The sequence below is a fragment of the Somniosus microcephalus genome, unplaced genomic scaffold (genome assembly GCF_052327205.1).
Source record: "Somniosus microcephalus isolate GS21.2 unplaced genomic scaffold, FLI_Smic_1.0 unresolved_chr2, whole genome shotgun sequence".
In the NCBI taxonomy this organism is placed as follows: Eukaryota; Metazoa; Chordata; class Chondrichthyes; order Squaliformes; family Somniosidae; genus Somniosus; species Somniosus microcephalus.
This window is the reverse complement of record NW_028225180.1, coordinates 70904295-70926191: the sequence shown is the minus strand read 5'-3', so window position 1 is coordinate 70926191 and position 21897 is coordinate 70904295. Positions and strand designations below refer to the sequence as shown.

At 55.3% G+C, this 21897-nt stretch overlaps 1 protein-coding gene across 1 annotated transcript in view; it reads left to right on the top strand.

Annotated features, from left to right (window-relative positions):
* Positions 1–297: 297 nt before the first annotated feature.
* The window catches only part of LOC147092801 (pyruvate carboxylase, mitochondrial-like), an 80830-nt gene continuing 59230 nt past the window's right edge, over positions 298–21897 (top strand). The window contains exons 1-2 of the mRNA XM_085975688.1: positions 298–356; positions 4150–4390. Coding sequence (XP_085831814.1) covers positions 298–356; positions 4150–4390 — 300 coding nt within the window. The remainder of the gene's footprint in view (positions 357–4149; positions 4391–21897) is intronic.

The following is a 21897-nucleotide window of genomic DNA, read 5'->3' as shown; positions in this document are numbered from 1 at the left end:
CTGTGCGTTTTAATTTTATAGTCTATTTTATCCCCTGTATTCCACGTGCTTCACGCCCAACACCACTTAATATCCTAACCAGCTGAGCTATATTCTCCAGCAATTAAAAAGAAAGACTTGCATTTATATAGTACCTGCTACAACCTTAGGACATCCAATGAAGTAGTTTCGAAATGTAGTTACTGTAGTTGAAATGTAGGGAAACGCGGCAGCCAATTTGCACACGAGAAATTGATCAAGAGGGAGAAAATAATTGAGAGTAAACTAGCAAGAAATATACAAACAGCGAAAGTAAACATGGGTCCCTTAGAGGCAGCGACAAGAGAAAATATAATGGAGAATAAAGAAATGACAGAGTACGGTAAACAAATATTTTGTATGTGCCTTCACAGTGCAAGACACAAAAAACATACTGGAAATTGTGGGGAACCAAGGGTCTAATGAGAGTGAGGAATTTAAAGAAATTAGTATTAGTAAAGAAATTGTACTCGAGAAATTAATGGGACTAAAAGTCAGCACAAATCCCCCGGACCTGATGACCTACATCCTAGGGTTTTAAAAGAGGTGGCTGCAGAAATAGTGGATGCATTGGTTGCCATTTTCCAAAATTCCCTAGATTCTAGAATGGTAGCAATGTAACCCCACTATTCAAGAAAGGAGGGAGAGAGAAAACAGGAAACTATAGGCCAGTTAGCCTGACATCAGCAGGAGGGAAAATGCTAAAATCTATTATTAAGAATGTGGTAACAGGGCACTTGGAAAATTGGAATAGGATTAGGCAGAGTCAACATGGTTTTATGAAAGGGAAATCATGTTTGACAAATCTATTAGAGTTTTATGAGGGTGTAACTAGCAGGGTCAATAAGGGGTAACCAAGTAGATGTAGTATATTTGGATTTTCAGAAGGCATTCGATAAGGTGCCACACAAGAGGCTGTTACACAAGATTAGGGGAAGTTGCTTTGAGCCCAAGATCAGCCATGATCTTATTGAATGGCGGAGCAGGCTCGAGGGGCCAAGTGGCCTACTCTTGCTCCTATTTCTTATGTTCTTATGGGATTGGGGGTAATATACTAGCATGGATTGAGGATTGGTTAACAGACAGAAAACAGAGTAGGGATAAACGGGTCGTTTTCCGAATGGCAGGCTGTTACTAGTGGGGTGCCGCAAGGATTAGTGCTTGGCCTCAGCTATTTACAATCTATATTAATGACTTAGATGAGGGGACCAAGTGTAATATATCCAAGTTTGCTGATGATACAAAGCTAGGTGGTAAAGTAAGCTGTGAGGAGGATGCAAGGAGGCTGCAAGGGGATATAGACAGGTTAAGTGAGTGGGCAAGAACATGGCAAATGGAGTATAATGTGGGGAAATGTGCAGTTACCCACTTTGATAGGAAGAATGGAAAAGCAGAGTGACGTAATAAAACTCACTACACACTTGGTTTGAGCATAAAGCAAGGCTTTAATCAACTTGTTTCAGAACATGGAGGTCTAGTTGTACTTCACTAGTTCCTTGTCTTACAAAATGTCCCTTAAAGCTGGACCCACGCCCAAGTATTTATGCTCCTTGGACAGCGCCACCAGCTGGCCGTCCAGCGTTATTTCATGAGTAGTTTCTTGATAAATGGCGAGATTTATAACACAGAGTATTTTTTTTTTTTTAAAAAGGTGAGAGACTGGGAAATGTGGCTATTCAAAGGGATTTGGGGGTCCTTGAACACAAATCACAGAAAGTCAACATGCAGGTACAAGCATTAAGGAAGGCAAATAGGTGTGTTTGCAAAGGGGTTGGAGTACAAGAGTAAGGAAGTCCTGCTACAATTGTACAGGCCTTTGGTGAGTCCACACCTGGAGTACTGTGCACAGTTTTGGTCACCTTACCCAAGGAAGGATATATATGCCTTAGCGAGGGGGCAACAAAGGTTCACCAGATTGATTCCTGGGATGAGAGGGCTGTCCTGTGAGGAGAGATTGAGTGGAATGAGCCTATATTCTCTGGAGTTTAGAAGAATGAGGTGATTTAATTGAAACATAGAAAATTCTTAGAGGGCTTGACAGGGTAGATGCGGAGAGGATGTTTCACCTGGCTGGGGAGTCTGGAACCAGGGGGCATAGTCTCAGGATAAGGAGTCGCCCATTTAGGACTGAGATGAGGAGAAATTTCTTCACTCGGAGGGTTGTGAATCTTTGAAATGCTCTACCCCAAGAGGACTGTGGATGTTTAATTGAGACGGAGATCGATAGATTTTTGGACACTGAGGGAATCAAGGGAAATGGGGAAAGGGCAGGAAAGTGGAGTTGATGTAGAAGTTCAGCCATGATCTTATTGAATGGTGGAGCAGGCTCAAGGGGCCGAATGGCTGGCTCCTGCTCCTAATTCGTATGTTCTTACACAGCAAGCTCCCACAAACAACAATGTGATAACAACCAGATAAATCTGCTTTTTAGTGATGTTGGTTGAGGGATAAATATTGGCCCAGGACACCGGGGAGAACGCCCCTGCTCTTCTTCGAAATAGTGGCCATGGGATCTGTTACATCCACCTGAGAGGGCAGACGGGGTCTCGGTTTAAGGTCTCATCTATAAGGCGGCACCTCCAACAGTGCGGCGCTCCCTCAGTACTGCCCCTCCGACAGTGCGGCGCTCCCTCATTACTGCCCCTCCGACAGTGCGGCGCTCCCTCAGTACTGCCCCTCCGACAGTGCGGCGCTCCCTCAGTACTGCCCCTCCGACAATGCGGCGCTCCCTCAGTACTGCCCCTCCGACAGTGCAGCTCTCCCTCAGTACTGCCCCTCCGACAGTGCGGCGCTCCCTCAGTACTGCCCCTCCGACAGTGCGGCGCTCCCTCAGTACTGTCCCTCCCACAGTGCGGCGCTCCCTCAGTACTGCCCCTCCAACAGTGCGGCGCTCCCTCAGTACTGTCCCTCCGACAGTGCGGCGCTCCCTCAGTACTGCACTGGGAGCGTCGGCCTGGATTTTTGTGCTCAAGTCTCTGGAGTGGGACCCGAACCCACGACCTTCTGACTCAGAGGCGAGAGTGCTACCCACTGAGCCACGGCTGACACGGCTGATTAAAGATTGATGAAAGGAAAAGGGCAAGTATCTCTCAATTACATAATCACATATTATGAATAATAGAAGTGGTAGCGAGAGAGAACAAGCAGTCGTTGCACCTCAAGGTGCTTATGATATGAGCAGAATTATTATTTTCTATCTGACTGAACCATCTTCTCTGATATATTTTGCCCAGTACTTTAACCTTGCCCTGACCATGGTCCTGGAGGAATTGGAGCGTTAAAATGGAATCCATGTCATACCGAATATCCTGTGACCGTCAAACAACATACCTGATAAGATCGACCAAGAGTTCAGGGCTATATTAACCATTGTAACTGTTAAATGGCTGAGTGAGGAAAGGCATTGCCTGCTGCTGTGCAGAGCTCACTGGGTCTCCTCAGCAATAGTCCAGCACGGGTGCCCTGTGCCTCGCGAAGGTGGTTTAGAAATAAACCATAGGAACAGGAGGAGGCCATTCAGCCCCTCGAGCCTGCTCCACCATTCAGTTAGATCATGGCTGATCTGTAATTTAACTCTATCTACCCGCCTGGGTTCCGTATCCCTTACCCAACAAAAATCGATCAATCTCAGGCCTGAAATTTTCAATTGACCCCCAGCCTCAACAGCTTTTTTGGGGAGAGAGTTGCAGATTTCCACCGCCCTTTGTGTGAAGAAGTGCTTCCTGACATCACCCCTGAACGGCCTGGCTCTAATTTTAAGGTTATGCCCCCTTGTTCTGGACTCCCCCCACCAAAGGAAATAGTTTCTCTCTATCTACCCTGTCAACTCCTTTAATCATCTTAAACACCTCGATTAGATCACCCCTTAATCTGCTAAACTCGAGGGAATACAAGCCCAGTCTGTGCAACATACAAGCCAGTGGTTTTCTCTTAAACGTTGCCCGCTGGTAACTGTTGAAAAACGCCCATGCGGATGACAAGTGAGGATGTGATTGGTCCAATCATGATGTCCCAATATCTGAACTGCTTGCCAACGCCCTCAGTTTAGTCCACATATGAATGGGCTACTTGCAGGAAAGATTGTAAAGAGTACCAAGTTCAGTGATTCAGTGAAGCACACACTGGCAGCAGTTTTTACCAGCAACATCTCAAGGTTCTCGGTGAGGACGAGGGCGAGGAGAAGATTGAGGGTGAAGATGAGGACGAGGGTGAAGAGGACGACGAGGGTGAGGGTGAGGACGAGGGTGAAGAGGAGGGCGAGGACGAGGGCGAGGACGAGGGCAAGGGTGAGGACGAGAGCGGGGGTGAGGACGAGGGCGGGGGTGAGGACGAGGGCGGGGGCGAGGACGAGGGGGTGAAGATGAGGACGAGGGTGAAGAGGAGGACGAGGGTGAAGAGGAGGACGAGGGTGAAGAGGAGGACGAGGGTGAGGGTGAAGACGAGGGTGAAGAGGAGGACGAGGACGAGGGTGAGGACGGGGGCGGGGGTGAGGACGAGGGGGAGGGTGAGGACGAGGGGGAGGGTGAGGACGAGGGGGAGGGTGAGGACGAGGGGGAGGGTGAGGACGAGGGGGAGGGGGAGGACGAGGGGGAGGGTAAGGGCGAGGGCGAGGGTGAGGACAAGGGTAAAGAGGAGGACGAGGACGAGGGCGAGGACGAGGGGGAGGACGAGGGTGAAGGAGGATGAGGACAAGGGCGAGGACAAGGGCGAGGACGAGGACAAGGGTGAAGAGGAGGATGAGGGTGAGGGAGGACAAGGGTGAAGAGGAGGACGAGGATGAGGGCGAGGACGAGGGTGAGGGAGGACGAGGGTGAAGAGAAGGACGAGGGTGACGAGGAGGACGAGGGTCTCTGACATATTTCTATCTTCTTCCTCACCGCCCCTCACCCACCCACTCTCGTTGTTCACTTCCCGCCCAGTTCTGGTGATGAACGGTCCCTGTCATTTTACTCCACCGTCCTGCTCTGCATTTCCAGCATTCTCTGTTTTGCGTTACAATTTCCTTATTTGTTTAGAACACACTACCACCCAGTGGCAAAAATCGGGTACTTAAAGCAGTACAACTAAATCGTGGCGTTCACTTATAGCACCACACAGTGAGAAGAAGCAGATATTGCAGGCCAACAGTTAAAGAGGCCTTGTTGATCTCCATGGCAACACTACTGGAGTGAAGATGTGGTCAGGCCTTGCATTTGGCGAGATGGGTCTGAGTGGAGGTTTCAGTTTAGCCTCTGTGTTAAAGAATAGGGGCAGGTGAAGTGTTAGAAACCAGATAATGTCCCAATGGATTGGGAAGCTGCAAACGTGATCCCAATCTTTAAAAAAAAAGGCACAATTGATGAACCCTCCAATTAGATCTTTGAGGAAGTTACAGGTCTCGTGGAAAAGTGGGTGTCACCTCCCTGGATCAAGGTGGGCAGTGAGTGTCACCTACCTGGATCAAGGTGGGCAGTGGGTGTCACCTACCTGGATCAAGGTGGGCAGTGAGTGTCACCTACCTGGATCAAGGTGGGCAGTGGGTGTCACCTACCTGGATCAAGGTGGGCAGTTGGTGTCACCTACCTGGATCAAGGTGGGCAGTGGGTTTCACCTACCTGGATCAAGGTGGGCAGTGGGTGTCACCTCCCTGGATCAAGGTGGGCAGTGGGTGTCACCTCCCTGGATCAAGGTGGGCAGTGAGTGTCACCTACCTGGATCAAGGTGGGCAGTGGGTGTCACCTCCCTGGATCAAGGTGGGCAGTGAGTGTCACCTACCTGGATCAAGGTGGGCAGTGGGTGTCACCTACCTGGATCAAGGTGGGCAGTGGGTGTCACCTCCCTGGATCAAGGTGGGCAGTAAGTGTCACCTCCCTGGATCAAGGTGGGCAGCGGGTGTCACCTCCCTGGATCAAGGTGGGCAGTGGGTGTCACCTCCCTGGATCAAGGTGGGCAGTGGGTGTCACCTCCCTGGATCAAGGTGGGCAGTAAGTGTCACCTCCCTGGATCAAGGTGGGCAGCGGGTGTCACCTCCCTGGATCAAGGTGGGCAGTGAGTGTCACCTCCCTGGATCAAGGTGGGCCGTGGGTGTCACCTACCTGGATCAAGGTGGGCAGTGAGTGTCACCTACCTGGATCAAGATGGGCCGTGGGTGTCACCTCCCTGGATCAAGGTGGGCAGTGAGTGTCACCTACCTGGATCAAGGTGGGCAGTGGGTGTCACCTACCTGGGTCAAGGTGGGCAGTGGGTGTCACCTACCTGGATCAAGGTGGGCCGTGGGTGTCCAGACCGGGTAATGACGGCAGGTCTCCTTCCCTAAAGGACATCTGTGAACCTTTTGGGTGTTTACGACAATCCGACAGCTTCACGGTCACTTCTAACGGGACCAGCTTTTTACTTCCAGATTTGCTAAACTGAATTAAAATTCTCAAACAGTCCACGGTGAGATTTGAATGCATGTTCCCTGGATTGTTAGCCCAGCAATATAACCCCAGCCTCACACTACACCTGCCCCATGTAACAGACTAATTCCCAAGGAGTGGCCCATGGGATTGATGGCAAAGTGTTAGCCTGGACTAATGCATTGCTAAATGGTAGACAACAGTGTGTAATGAGGGGAAGAGGGAGTCAGAGTGGGAACCAAAGGAGTTCCAAAGGGGTCAGTGTTATTCTTTATTATTTTTTATAAATGACATTCAGGAGAATGTTGGGTAAAGTGTTTAAATTTGTGGATGACGCTAAATTGGGTGGAGTGGGCCAATAATGGTAGCCAAGGAACATAAAAATTAGGAGCAGGAGTCGGTCATTCAGCCCCTCGAGCCTTCTCCGCTATTTAATAAGATCATGACTGATCTCCAACCTCAACTCCACTTTCCGGCCAATCCCCATATCCCTTGATTCCCCTGGAGTCCAAAAATCTATCTCAGCCTTAAATATACTCAACGATTCAGCATCCACGGCCCTCTGGGGTAGAGAATTCCTAAGATTCACCACCCTCTGAGTGAAGAAATTCCTCCTCATCTCAGTCCTAAATAGCCGACCCCTAATCCTGAGACTATGCCCCCCGAGTTCTAAACACTCCAGCCAGGGGAAACAACCTCTCAGCATCTACCCTGTCAATCCCCCTCAGAATCATGTATGTTTCAATGAGATCACCTCTCATTCTTCTAAACTCCAGAGAGTATCGGCCCAATCTACTCAATCTTTCCTCATAGGACAACCCTCTCATCCCAGGTATCAAGCGAGTGAACCGTTGTTGCACCGCCTCTAAGGCAAGTATGTCCTTCCTCAGATCAGGAGATAAGAATATAGGACATTTAGATAACCATTTTTTTTAGACCAAGAGGGCGATCTAATTGTGGAACACATTGGGAACAAGGGTGGGAGCCAGTTTTTTTTAAAAAAAGAGTGATGAAAGAGGAAAGAAACTGACTGGTGGATTTGAAGGGTAGGTGAGACGAGTCTATGGTGTTCTCATGTTATGGACTTTCAGAAAGCGTTTGGCAAAGCACCACATAATAGACTTGTTAGCAAAATTGAAGCCCCTGGGATTAAAGGGACAGTGGCAGCGTGGATACGGAATTGGCTAAGGGACAGAAAGCAGAGAGTAGTGGTGAACGGTTGTTTTTCAGACTGGAGGGAAGTTTACAGTGGAGTTCCCCAGGGGTCGGTGTTGGGACCACTGGTCTTTATGATATATATTAATGACCTGGGCCTGGGGAGACAGGGCATCATTTCAAAGTAAGCCGGTGAAACAAAGCTTGGAAATGTAGTAAACAGTAAGGAGGGTAGAATTGTTTTTTAATCATTATATATAAAGATTAAACCACCCATTTCCCGCCTACCACAGACTAAATGATGAATCGAGTGACAGACTACAACACCCCAGCTGAACAATGTGATTCAATCAGCGCTTTATTATCTTTAGAATCAGACATATTTTCCTAAAGAGACGGCCATTTGTCTGCAAGCCCTGTATGCTCACTCACCAACCCGTACACCATGACCAACTCCGTCATTGTACACAGTGACTCGCTCCGTCACTGCACACAGTGACCCACTCCCCCATTGTACATTGACCCACTCCCCCATTGTACAGTGACTCACTCCCCCAGTGTACACAGTGACTCACTCCCCCATTGTACAGTGACTCACTCCCCCAGTGTACACAGTGACTCACTCCCCCATTGTACACAGTGACTCACTCCCCCAATGTACACAGTGACTCACTCCCCCAGTGTACACAGTGACTCACTCCCCCACTGTACACAGTGACTCACTCCCCCACTGTACACAGTGACTCACTCCCCCATTGTACACAGTGACTCCCTCCCCCATTGTACACAGTGACTCACTCCCCCAGTGTACAGTGACTCACTCCCCCAGTGTACACAGTGACTCACTCCCCCAGTGTACACAGTGACTCACTCCCCCACTGTACACAGTGACTCACTCCCCCAGTGTACACAGTGACTCACTCCCCCAGTGTACACAGTGACTCACTCCCCCAGTGTACACAGTGACTCACGCCCCCATTGTACACAGTGACTCACTCCCCCATTGTAGTGACTCACTCCCCCAGTGTACACAGTGACTCACTCCCCCAGTGTACACAGTGACTCACTCCCCCAGTGTACAGTGACTCACTCCCCCAGTGTACACAGTGACTCACTCCCCCAGTGTACACAGTGACTCACTCCCCCAGTGTACACAGTGACTCACTCCCCCATTGTACACAGTGACTCACTCCCCCATTGTACACAGTGACTCACTCCCCCAGTGTACACAGTGACTCACTCCCCCATTGTACACAGTGACTCACTCCCCCACTGTACACAGTGACTCACTCCCCCAGCGTACACAGTGACTCACTCCCCCATTGTACAGTGACTCACTCCCCCACTGTACACAGTGACTCACTCCCCCATTGTACACAGTGACTCACTCCCCCAGTGTACACAGTGACTCACTCCCCCATTGGACACAGTGACTCACTCCCCCAGTGTACACAGTGACTCACTCCCCCAGTGTACACAGTGACTCACTCCCCCAGTGTACACAGTGACTCACTCCCCCAGTGTATGCAGTGACTCACTCCCCCATTGTACACAGTGACTCACTCCCCCAGTGTACACAGTGACTCACTCCCCCATTGTACAGTGACTCACTCTCCCATTGTACACAGTGACTCACTCCCCCATTGTACACAGTGACTCACTCCGCCATTGTACACAGTGACTCACTCCCCCATTGTACAGTGACTCACTTCCCCATTGTACACAGTGACTCACTCCCCCATTGTACACAGTGACTCACTCCCCCACTGTACACAGTGACTCACTCCCCCATTGTACACAGTGACTCACTCCCCCAGTGTACACAGTGACTCACTCCCCCAGTGTACACAGTGACTCACTCCCCCATTGTACACAGTGACTCACTCCCCCATTGTACAGTGACTCACTCCCCCAGTGTACACAGTGACTCACTCCCCCAGTGTACACAGTGACTCACTCCCCCAGTGTACACAGTGACTCACTCCCCCAGTGTACACAGTGACTCACTCCCCCATTGTACACAGTGACTCACTCCCCCATTGTACACGGTGACCCACTCCCCCAGTGTACACAGTGACTCACTCCCCCATTGTACACAGTGACTCGCTCCCCCAGTGTACACAGTGACTCGCTCCCCCAGTGTACACAGTGACTCACTCCCCCATTGTACACAGTGACTCACTCCCCCATTGTACACAGTGACTCACTCCCCCAGTGTACACAGTGACTCACTCCCCCATTGTACACAGTGACTCACTCCGTCACTGTACACAGTGACTCACTCCCCCAGTGTACTCAGTAACTCACTCCCGCAGTGTACACAGTGACTCACTCCCCCATTGTACACAGTGACTCACTCCCCCAGTGTACACAGTGACTCACTCCCCCATTGTACACAGTGACTCACTCGCCCATTGTAGTGACTCACTCCCCCAGTGTACACATGGCTCACTCCCCCATTGTACACAGTGACTCACTCCCCCATTGTACACAGTGACTCACTCCCCCATTGTACACAGTGACTCACTCCCCCATTGTACACAGTGACTCACTCCCCCACTGTACAGTGACTCACTCCCCCATTGTACACAGTGACTCACTCCCTCATTGTACACAGTGACTCGCTCCCCCATTGTACACAGTGACTCACTCCCCCAGTGTACACAGTGACTCACTCCCCCAGTGTACTCAGTAACTCACTCCCCCAGTGTACACAGTGACTCACTCCCCCATTGTACACAGTGACTCACTCCCCCATTGTAGTGACTCACTCCCCCATTGTACACAGTGACTCACTCCCCCATTGTACACAGTGACTCACTCCCCCAGTGTACACAGTGACTCACTCCCCCAGTGTACACAGTGACTCACTCCCCCATTGTACACAGTGACTCACTCCCCCATTGTACACAGTGACTCACTCCCCCACTGTACACAGTGACTCACTCCCCCAGTGTACAGTGACTCACTCCCCCAGTGTACAGTGACTCACTCCCCCATTGTACACAGTGACTCACTCCCCCATTGTACACAGTGACTCACTCCCTCATTGTACACAGTGACTCGCTCCCCCATTGTACACAGTGACTCACTCCCCCAGTGTACACAGTGACTCACTCCCCCAGTGTACTCAGTAACTCACTCCCCCAGTGTACACAGTGACTCACTCCCCCATTGTACAGTGACTCACTCCCCCATTGTACACAGTGACTCACTCCCCCATTGTACACAGTGACTCACTCCCCCATTGTACACAGTGACTCACTCCCCCAGTGTACACAGTGACTCACTCCCCCATTGTACACAGTGACTCACTCCCCCACTGTACACAGTGACTCACTCCCCCATTGTTCACAGTGACTCACTCCCCCAGTGTACACAGTGACTCACTCCCCCAGTGTACACAGTGACTCACTCCCCCATTGTACACAGTGACTCATCCCCCAGTGTACACAGTGACTCAGTCCCCCATTGTACACTGTGGCCCACTCCCCCAATTCCCAGCCACCATGTTAACTCGACCCAATCGGCTGCCCTGACAACAAGAACTTGTATTTATGTAGCGCCTTTAATGTAGTAAAACGACCCATCGCGCTGCACCGGAGTGTTATAAGACAAAAAATTTGACACCGAGGCACCTAAGGAGAAATTAGAGCAGGTGACCAAAAGCTTGGTCAAAGAGGTCGGTATTAAGGAGAGTCTTAAAGGAGGAGAGAGAGGCGGAGAGGTTTAGGGAGGGAATTCCAGAGCCTGGGGCCTAGGCAACAGAAGGCATGACCACCAATGGTTGAGTGATTATAATCAGAGATGCTCAGGAGGGCAGAATTAGAGGAGCGCACATATCTCGGGGGGGTTGTGGGGCTGGAGGAGATTAGAACATAAGAACAGAAGAAACAGGAGCAGGAGTCGGCCAATCGGCCCCTCGAGCCTGCTCCGCCATTAAGTAAGATCATGGCTGATCCAATCTTGGCCGCAACACCACTTTCCCGCTCCCCATACCCCTTGACTCCCTTGTCGTTCAAATGTCTGTCAATCTCCGCCTTGAATATATTCAGTGACTCCGCCTCCACAGCTCTCCGGGGTAGAGAATTCCAAAGACTCACAACCCTCTGAGAGAAGAAATTCCTCCTCATCTCCGTCTTAAATGGGCGACCCCTTATTCTGAAACTGTGCCCCCGAGTTCTAGATTTCCCCACGAGGGGAAACATCCTCTCTGCATCTACCTTGTCGAGCTCCCTCAGTATCTTATATGTTTCAATAAGATCACCTCTCATTCTTCTAAACTCCAATGAGTATAGGCCCAGCCTGCTCAACCGTTCCTCATAAGTCAACCCCCTCATCTCTGGAATTAACCGTGTGAATCGTCTCTGAACTGCTTCCAATGCAAGTATATCCTTCCTTAAATAAGGAGACCAAAACTGTACGCAGTACTCAAGGTGTGGTCTCACCGATACCCTGTACAGTTGTAGCAGGACTTCCCTGCTTTTATACTCCAACCCCCTTGCAATAAAGGCCAACATTCCATTTGCCTTTTTGATTACTTGCTGTACCTGCATGCTAACTTTTTGTGTTTCATGCACAAGGACCCCCCCAGGTCCCTCTGAACTGTAGCATTTTGTAATCTCTCTCCATTGAAATAATAATTTGCTTTTTTATTTTTCCTGCCGAAATGTATAACCTCGCACTTTCCCACATTATATTCCATCTGCCAAATGTTTTCCCACTCACTTAGCCTGTCTATATCCATTTGCAGATTCTTTGAATCCTCTGCACAACTTGCTTTCCCACCCATCCCTGTATCATCCGCAAACTTGGCTACATTACACTCGGTCCCTTCATCCAAGTCATTAATGTAGATTGTAAATAGTTGAGGCCCCAGCACTGATCCCTGTGGCACCCCACTAGTTACCGTTTGCCAACCAGAAAATTACCCATTTATCCCGACTCTCTGTTTTCTGTTAGTTAGCCAATTCTCTATCCATGCTAATATCTTACCCCCAACTCTGTGAGCTCTTATCTTATGCAGTAACCTTTTTATGTGGCACCTTATCGAATGCCTTCTGGAAATCCAAATACACCACATCCACTGGCTCACCTTTGTCCACCCTGCTTGTAACATCCTCAAAGAACTCCAGCAAATTTGTTAAACATGATTTCCCTTTCATAAAACCATGCTGACTCTGCTTGACTACATTATGATTTTCCAAATGCCCTGCTACTGCTTCCTTAATGAAGGACTCCAGCATTTTCACAACGACAGATGTTAGGCTAACTGGTCGATAGTTGCCTGCTTTCTGTTTCCCTCCTTTCTTAAATAGGGGCGTTACATTTGCGGTTTTCCAATTGTTAGAGGTTCAACGGGGCCTCGCCACTCAAATGGCAGAGTAGAGACCCAGGAATCATAGGCCTAGAAAATCAGTATCGCCACGTTTGGGGCGTTATAGTCCAGCGTGCGCTAAATTTAGCGCACGGCGCAAATTATCGCCACCTTCAGCGAAATTGACTTGCATCGCCCCAAGAGGTGCTTGGTGCGCTAAAGCAGGCGCTGCACGACTGTCCTAAGGCGTTAAGCCGGAGAGGCGAGGCGCTACCACCGAGGATGGGCGCAGCGCAGGTGCGGCCAGTTAGCGATTGCAGGCAGACACGCTGGCGCCGGTCACCTCTTAAAGGGGGAGCGTCGATTTGGCTTGCAGCCACGCCCTGCACATTGGAGCCCTGATTCTCGGCCTAGACAGACCTGCTGCGACATTCTAACGCCTAGGACCATGGAGAGGGCCAGGGAGCAAGCGCAACGGTTCAGTGAGGGGGCCCTGAAGGTTCTGGTTGGCGCAGTGGAGCGCAGGCGATCTATCCTGTTTCCGGACAGTGGCAGGAGGCCGCTGCCCAACGAATATCGAAAAGCTTGGAGGGAGGTGGCACACAGTGACCTCCAGCAGCATGGTGCCTAGGACCCCTGTGCAATGCAGGAAGAAGTTCAACGACCTCACTCGGGTTGTCAGGGTGAGTACCCTTTCCAGTATCCTCTTCATCCCTGCATGTGCACCTCACTTTATGGCCAAAGGGTCCTGAAAGCCCCAATGCCTAGCCCTCATCCAACACCTATGGGCCTTTCATGAAACTCACATGCACATTCAGCACTTTACACACTGTAAGGGCTATTCAACCATGGGAGGCAGTGCAGCCAAGATCAGGGCTTCACACTGTACTCAGACCCCGTCCTTTTTCTTGCAGGGCAAGCTGGCGCACAATAGGAGGCAGCACCAACGGACCGGGGGAGGCCGTCCTGACCTTAAAGAGCTCAGCGATCTGGAGCAGCGAGTGGAACGGATTATGGCAGGCCGGATGAGTGGTCCTGTCACCACTGGAGATGCTGACCCTGTTCTGGACAGCAATGGTAAGGTCATCACCTTTTTGACCTCTCTCCTTCCACTTGTGCCTCACACCAGCATCCTTTGCCACTATCGAACCAATACAGTACATTGCAGCACTCATGCCTCCCTCGCTGCCGCCCTGTCCTCATGCTAAAGCAACTTGTGTACCTCCCTGCTTTCAGATGCTGATTCGCCAGGTGAGGAGGCGGGCCCTCAAGCTGCCACTGTGAGTGATTCTGAAGGCGAGGAGGAAGAGGAAGCCGGACCATCAGTGCCACCCTCAGCCGAGGCAGCCCATGGCCATAATGGGGACACGTCTTCCCTGGAGGGGAGCAGGGGGGGAAGGGTCTGAGGAGGGTGAAGCTCTGGGGCCCAGCGGGCTGCAGCAACGTGGGGGGGGGGTAGGGAAGCTCGGCGGCCTTCTCCCCGGAGGGAGAGTATGGCCTCCAGTCCTGCTACAGTGAGCGCAGAGGAGGTGCGGCTCCTCGCTGAAATGGGCGCCCAGGCGGAGCACAGGCACACTGAGCTCATGGCTGCAGTGGCAAGGATGCCTGACTCCATAGAGTCACTGGCAATGAGTGTACAGGAATTCGGGGCAGCACAGGCAAGGAGTCTGCAGGACTTCGGTGCAGCACAGGCAAGGAGTCTGCAGCACTTCGGTGCAGCACTGGCAAGGAGTCTGCAGGACTTCGGTGCAGCACAGGCGGCTTCAACGCAAGTGCTTAGTGGTGCCATGCAGTCATTGGCTGGTCTGATGCAGACACAGATTAGGGTCACACGAGCACTGACTGCTGCCACCCTCGCTGGATCGGGCAGGATTCGCCGGGGCCCTCGCCGCGCCGCAGCAAGCCAGCAGTCTGTGCTTCAGCAGATTGCTCCGCATGCTGCAGTGCTGCCCCGTGCGAGTGCCAGTGTGTCGTCCAACCAGGGAGTGCCTGTGCTCTGTCAGGATGGCAGCATTCCTGCTGCCAACACTATCACTCCTCCACTGCAGCTGCCACCACCCATAGGACGGACAGACTGCTGCCGCCCATGCAGAGTTGCAGCAGTCAGCAGCCGGGCCCTCCAGGCCCAGAGCTGGTCCAGGCCGTCCCCCAAGGGCATCTGCCGACTCAGTTTCTGACACTCAGCAGCCTTCCCCCAGCCTTGCTGCAGCCACTGGGATCCCATTGCGGAGGAGCTGCAGGGTGGGAAGGGGCCAATCTCGCAAGCGAAGCAGATCACCCTCGCAGGCCAAAAAGTAGGAGGTGTGGCAAAACGCTGTGAATTTTTTTAGTGAAGGCCGAGGAGCATGGTCATTTTTGGTTAACTCTTTTGTTCATTGTCTCCAGGTTGTTCGAGCCAGTTATGTGTCTGACTGTTTTTTTGGGGGGTTTCTCTGTATTTGTTTGTCATGTGGGAAAGGCACAGAGTTTGTTAAATAAATAATTGTCTTTATTCAGATTGTGCATGTTTGCTATTTGAACTATTTGTTGCCTTGACAGGCTCAGGGTTTGCGGAACAGTTCCATTCATGTTCTTTCAATGGCACAAGCCATTCCCTCAGAGGGGGCCTAGAACCGACTTGCAATAAGCCGCTGACGGACGGCCCTTGCACTTTGTGCCTCCCTCCTGTCTTGGTGCTCCTCCTCCTCCTCTGGTGGTCCTCCAATGTCTGCTGGCAGTGGCTGAGTCCTGAGGATAGCCAGGTTGTGCAGCATGCAGCATACTACAACGAAATGGGAGACTCGCTCAGGCGAGTACTGAAGGGCTCCCCGGAATGGTCCAGACAGCGGAACCATTGCTTTAGCACGCCGATTATGTGCTCAATGATGTTCCTGGTCACTTGATGGCTCTCATTGTATTGTTCTTCAGCAGGGGTGCTGGGCGCACGGAGCGGGGTCATCAGCCAGGTGCACAAAGGATAGCCCTTGTCCCCGAGGAGCCATCCTCCTGGGTGAGCCGGGGCTTCGAAAAGGTCTGCCACAGAAGTCTGGTGCAGGGTGAAGGCGTCGTGGCTGCTGCCTGGAAAGCGGGCATTGACAGCTAGTATCAGCTGTCTGTGGTCACACACCAACTGCACGTTCAACGAATGGAACCCCTTCCGGTTACGGTAATCCTCGGTATTCTCTTGAGGCACCCGCAAAGCCACATGCGTGCAGTCAATGGCACCCTGGACCATGGGGAAGCCCGCTATTCTTGCAAATCCCATTGCGCGCTCTTGCTGCTTGTCCAGGGTCATGGGGAAGGAAATGTACTGACGTCTCCTTTTGAAGAGGGCATTCGTGACTTGGCGGATGCAGCAATGCACCGCGAACTGGGAGACATTGGCAATGTCCCCAGTAGCGGATTGGAAGGAGCCGGTGGCATAGAAGTGGAGAGCCACTGTCACCTTCACTGCCACCGACAGAGACGTCCTGCTCCTCAGCTGAAGCTGCAGATCTGTCTGAAGCAGGTGGCAGAGCTGAGTGACCACCTCCCTTCTGAATCAAAGCCTCCGAATACACTGCTCCTCAGACATGTTGAGGTAGGAGAACTGCTGGCGGTATACCCTGGGAGGGTAAGGCCTCCTGTGCCGACGCCTGTTGGCCCTCCTCTGTCTGGCCATGATTGGCACTCTCTCTCGGCGTCTCTGAGCCCTCTCAATGTAATGGAGAAGCCCAACGTTCCCACCCATTGCAGCCCCCATAGTATGTGGCCACTCAAGGTTATGCCGGTGAAAAATCAATCCAACTGCAAAGTTCTGGGCTGAAGCCAGAAGTACCTGTGCGAGCGCTGACTCAATGCAGAAAGCTCTCTCCCTTTGTCTCTCTCTCTCTCACACAGGAGTGGTCCAAAAATGGCTACCACAAAAAGCCAGGAAGAGCCCCCTTTAAATAGCGCCCCCCTCCCCAGCCCCGCAACGATTGGGAACCGTTCCAGTCAACCAGTCGCTGGGAGCGCCAGGCGGAAAGGGGGGTGCCACTGAAGTTCCGGTTCGGGGCGCACCAAGGGCGTTGCACCATGAAATGACGTAAGGATCTGCGCGCGCAGCTGAGTGGGCGTTGCGGTTTTGCGCCGCTACTAAATGTCCGCTCAATTTCGCGAGTAGGCGCAGGTCTCGCCGCGCCCGGGCGCTAGCCGCATCGCGCCCCACTTATCGCCCTCTTAAGGCGCTAACGGCTGGCGCTAACAACTGAATTTCTCCCCCATAGCGTTTTACAGCACAGGAGGAGGCCATTCAGCCCACATTTTCTGTGCCGGCTCTTTGGTCGAGCTCTCCAATCAGCCCCGCTCCCCCCCGCCTGCTCTTTCCCCACAGCCCTGCAAAATGTTCTCCCTTTTGAAAGTTGGTATTGAATCTGCTTCCACCGCCCTCTCAGGCAGCGCACACCGCATTCGGGACGGGGCAGCGATGCTTAAATGTGCCGAAGGAGCAGGTGCCCACGTCCAGAAAGGTAATCGATTGCCTGCGAGATATCTTAGAGCAAACTACTGGTGGCAATCAGACAGAACAAAACCTACAAAAAGACTCAGGAAAAATATTCCTGAATATCGGAGCTGTGGCGATAGGCACCAGTGAAATCGCACCCTTTGAACTTGGGCGGATGAAGAAAAGTTGCATCTAACCTGCCACTCATTCAACGGGGATCAATTAAAAGTTGGCAGATGGTTTGAAGGAACGGTGAACAGCTTCTGGTGTGGCCTCTGTCTGTCATGAGTCACAGGACAAGTTGGAGGAATATTTTAGACCCAGTGCAGCATTTTAATTCCGGCGTCCACTTCTGTCACCATTTGTCTGGCAATGTGCATCCACTTTATGCATCGTCAGCCAATAGTTCGCAACACTCTGCCACTGGCTTTGGCAAACCACCAAATAGCACTCAGCAACATTTCGAGAAATGTGTCCATGTTGCACTTCATTCTCCATGAAGGGGGGGGAAGGGAAGGGGCATAAGGAGATAGGGAAATGGGGGGAAAAGGGGGGAATGGGGAAACGGGGGAAATGGGAAAACAGGGGAAATGGGGAACAAGGGGAACGAGGGGAACAAGGGGAACGAGGGAACAAGGGGAACAGGGGGACGGGGAACGGGGGAAACAGGGGAACGGGAAACGGGGGAAACGGGGAACAGGGGGGAAACGGGGAACGGGGGGAAACGGGGAACGGGGGACGGGGAACAGGGGGAAACGGGGAACGGGGGAAACGGGGAACGGGGGACGGGGAACAGGAAACGGGGGGAACGGGGGAACCCATCTCAAAAGGGGACAAGGGGAAAAGGAAAGGGGGAGAGTGAGGGGACAGAGAAGGGGAGGGTGTGTGAGGACAGAGGAGGGGAGGGGGACAGAGGAGGGGAAGGTGAGGGGACAGAGGAGGGGAGGGTGAGGGGACAGAGATGGGGAAGGTGAGGGGACGGAGGAGGGGAGGGTGAGGGGACGGAGGAGGGGAGGGTGAGGGGACGGAGGAGGGGAGGGTGTGAGGACGGAGGAGGGGAGGGGGTGTGGGGACGGAGGAGGGGAGGGGACGGAGGAGGGGAGGGGGAGGGGAGGGCGAGGGGACGGAGGAGGGAGGGGGAGGGGGAGGGGAGGGCGAGGGGACGGAGGGAGGGGAGGGCGAGGGGAGGAGGAGGGGGAGGGCGAGGGGACGGAGGAGGGGAGGGCGAGGGGACGGAGGGACGGAGGGAGGGCGAGGGGACGGAGGAGGGGAGGGCGAGGGGACGGAGGGAGGGAGGGCGAGGGGACGGAGGAGGGAGGGCGAGGGGACGGAGGAGGGGAGAGGGCGAGGGGACGGAGGAGGGGAGGGCGAGGGGACGGAGGAGGGGAGGGCGAGGGGACGGAGGAGGGGGAGGGCGAGGGGACGGAGGGGGGGAGGGCGAGGGGACGGAGGGGGGGAGGGGCGAGGGGACGGAGGGGGGGAGGGCGAGGGGACGGAGGGGGGGAGGGCGAGGGGACGGAGGGGGGGAGGGCGAGGGGGACGGAGGGGGGGAGGGCGAGGGGACGGAGGGGGGGGAGGGCGAGGGGACGGAGGGGGGGGAGGGCGAGGGGACGGAGGGGGGGGAGGGCGAGGGGACGGAGGGGGGGAGGGCGAGGGGGACGGAGGGGGGGGAGGGCGAGGGGACGGAGGGGGGGGAGGGCGAGGGGACGGAGGGGGGGGGAGGGCGAGGGGACGGAGGGGGGGAGGGCGAGGGGACGGAGGGGGGGAGGGCGAGGGGACGGAGGAGGGGAGGGCGAGGGGACGGAGGAGGGGAGGGCGAGGGGACGGGGAGGGAGGGCGAGGGGAGGCGGAGGAGGAGGGGAGGGCGAGGGGACGGAGGAGGGGAGGGCGAGGGGACGGAGGAGGGGAGGGCGAGGGGACGGAGGAGGGGGAGGGCGAGGGGACGGAGGAGGGGAGGGCGAGGGGACGGAGGAGGGGAGGGGGAGGGACGGAGGAGGGGAGGGGGGAGGGGACGGAGGAGGGGAGGGGGAGGGGACGGAGGAGGGGAGGGCGAGGGGACGGAGGAGGGGGAGGGCGAGGGGACGGAGGAGGGGAGGGCGAGGGGGACGGAGGAGGGGGAGGGCGAGGGGACGGAGGAGGGGGAGGGCGAGGAGACGGAGGAGGGGAGGGCGAGGAGACGGAGGAGGGGAGGGCGAGGAGACGGAGGAGGGGAGGGCGAGGAGACGGAGGAGGGGGAGGGCGAGGAGACGGAGGAGGGGAGGGCGAGGAGACGGAGGAGGGGGAGGGCGAGGAGACAGAGGAGGGGAGGGGCGAGGAGACAGAGGAGGGGAGGGCGAGGAGACAGAGGAGGGGAGGGCGAGGAGACAGAGGAGGGGGAGGGCGAGGAGACAGAGGAGGGGAGGGCGAGGAGACAGAGGAGGGGAGGGCGAGGAGACAGAGGAGGGGAGGGCGAGGAGACAGAGGAGGGGAGGGCGAGGGGACAGAGGAGGGGGAGGGCGAGGGGACAGAGGAGGGGAGGGCGAGGGGACAGAGGAGGGGAGGGGCGAGGGGACAGAGGAGGGGGAGGGCGAGGGGACAGAGGAGGGGAGGGCGAGGGGACAGAGGAGGGGAGGGCGAGGGGACAGAGGAGGGGAGGGCGAGGGGACAGAGGAGGGGAGGGCGAGGGGACAGAGGAGGGGAGGGCGAGGGGACAGAGGAGGGGAGGGCGAGGGGACAGAGGAGGGGGAGGGCGAGGGGACAGAGGAGGGGAGGGCGAGGGGACAGAGGAGGGGAGGGCGAGGGGACAGAGGAGGGGAGGGGACAGAGGAGGGGAGGGGACAGAGGAGGGGAGGGCGAGGGGACAGAGGAGGGGAGGGCGAGGAGACAGAGGAGGGAAGGGGGAGGGGACAGAGGAGGGAAGGGGGAGGGGACAGAGGAGGGAAGGGTGAGGAGACAGAGGAGGGAAGGGTGAGGAGACAGAGGAGGGAAGGGTGAGGAGACAGAGGAGGGGAGGGTGAGGAGACAGAGGGGGGAAGGGTGAGGAGACTAGAGGAGGGGAGGGTGAGGGGACAGAGGAGGGGAGGGGTGAGGGGACAGAGGAGGGGAGGGTGAGGGGACAGAGGAGGGGAGGGTGAGGGGACAGAGGAGGGGAGGGTGAGGGGACAGAGGAGGGGAGGGTGAGGGGACAGAGGAGGGGAGGGGAGGGTGAGGGACAGAGGAGGGGAGGGTGAGGGACAGAGGAGGGGAGGGCGAGGAGACAGAGGAGGGAAGGGGAGGGGACAGAGGAGGGGATGGGGAGGGGACAAAGGAGGGGAGGGTGAAGAGACAGACGAGGTGAGGGTGAGGAAACAGAGGAGGGGAGGGTGAGGGGACAGAGGAGGGGAGGGTGAGGGGACAGAGGAGGGGGAGGGTGAGGGGACAGAGGAGGGGAGGGGTGGGGGACAGAGGAGGGGGAGGGCGAGGGGACAGAGGAAGGGGAGGGAGAGGGGACAGAGGAGGGGAGGGCGAGGGGACAGAGGAGGGGAGGGCGAGGGGGACAGAGGAGGGGAGGGCGAGGAGACAGAGGAGGGGGAGGCGAGGAGACAGAGGAGGGGAGGGCGAGGGGACAGAGGAGGGGAGGGCGAGGAGACAGAGGAGGGGGAGGGCGAGGAGACAGAGGAGGGGTGAGGAGACAGATGAGGGGAGGGTGAGGGGACAGAGGAGGGGAGGGTGAGGGGACAGAGGAGGGGGAGGGCGAGGAGACAGAGGAGGGGAGGGTGAGGAGACAGATGAGGGGAGGGTGAGGGGACAGAGGAGGGGAGGGTGAGGGGACAGAGGAGGGGAGGGTGAGGGGACAGAGGAGGGGAGGGCGAGGAGACAGAGGAGGGCAGGGGTGAGGAGACAGAGGAGGGGAGGGGTGAGGGGACAGAGGAGGGGAGGGGGAGGGGGACAGAGGAGGGAGGGTGAGGAAACAGAGGAGGGGAGGGTGAGGGAAACAGAGGGAGGGGAGGGTGAGGAAACAGAGGAGGGGAGGGTGAGGGGACAGAGGAGGGGAGGGCGAGAGGGAGACAGAGGAGGGGAGGGTGAGGAGACAGAGGAGGGAGAGGGTGAGGAGACAGAGGAGGGAAGGGGGAGGGGACAGAGGAGGGGATGGTGAGGGGATAAGAGGAGGGGAGGTTGAGGAGACAGAGGAGGGGAGGGTGAGGGAGGGCAGAGGAGGGGAGGGTGAGGGTACAGAGGAGGGGAGGGCGAGGGGACAGAGGAGGGCGAGGAGGCGAGGGGACAGAGGAGGGGAGGGCGAGGGGACAGAGGAGGGGAGGGCGAGGAGACAGAGGAGGGGAGGGCGAGGGGACAGAGGAGGGGAGGGCGAGGAGACAGAGGAGGGGAGGAGACAGAGAGGAGGGGGAGGACAGAGGAGGGGAGGGGGAGGGGACAGAGGAGGGGAGGGGGAGGGGACAGAGGAGGGGAGGGTGGAGGGGACAGAGGAGGGGAGGGTGAGGGGAACAGAGGAGGGGAGGGTGAGGAGGACAGAGGAGGGGAGGGTGGAGGTGACAGAGGAGAGGGGAGGGTGAGTGGACAGAGGAGGGTAGGAGGAGGGGAGGGTGAGGGGACAGAGGAAGGGGATGGCG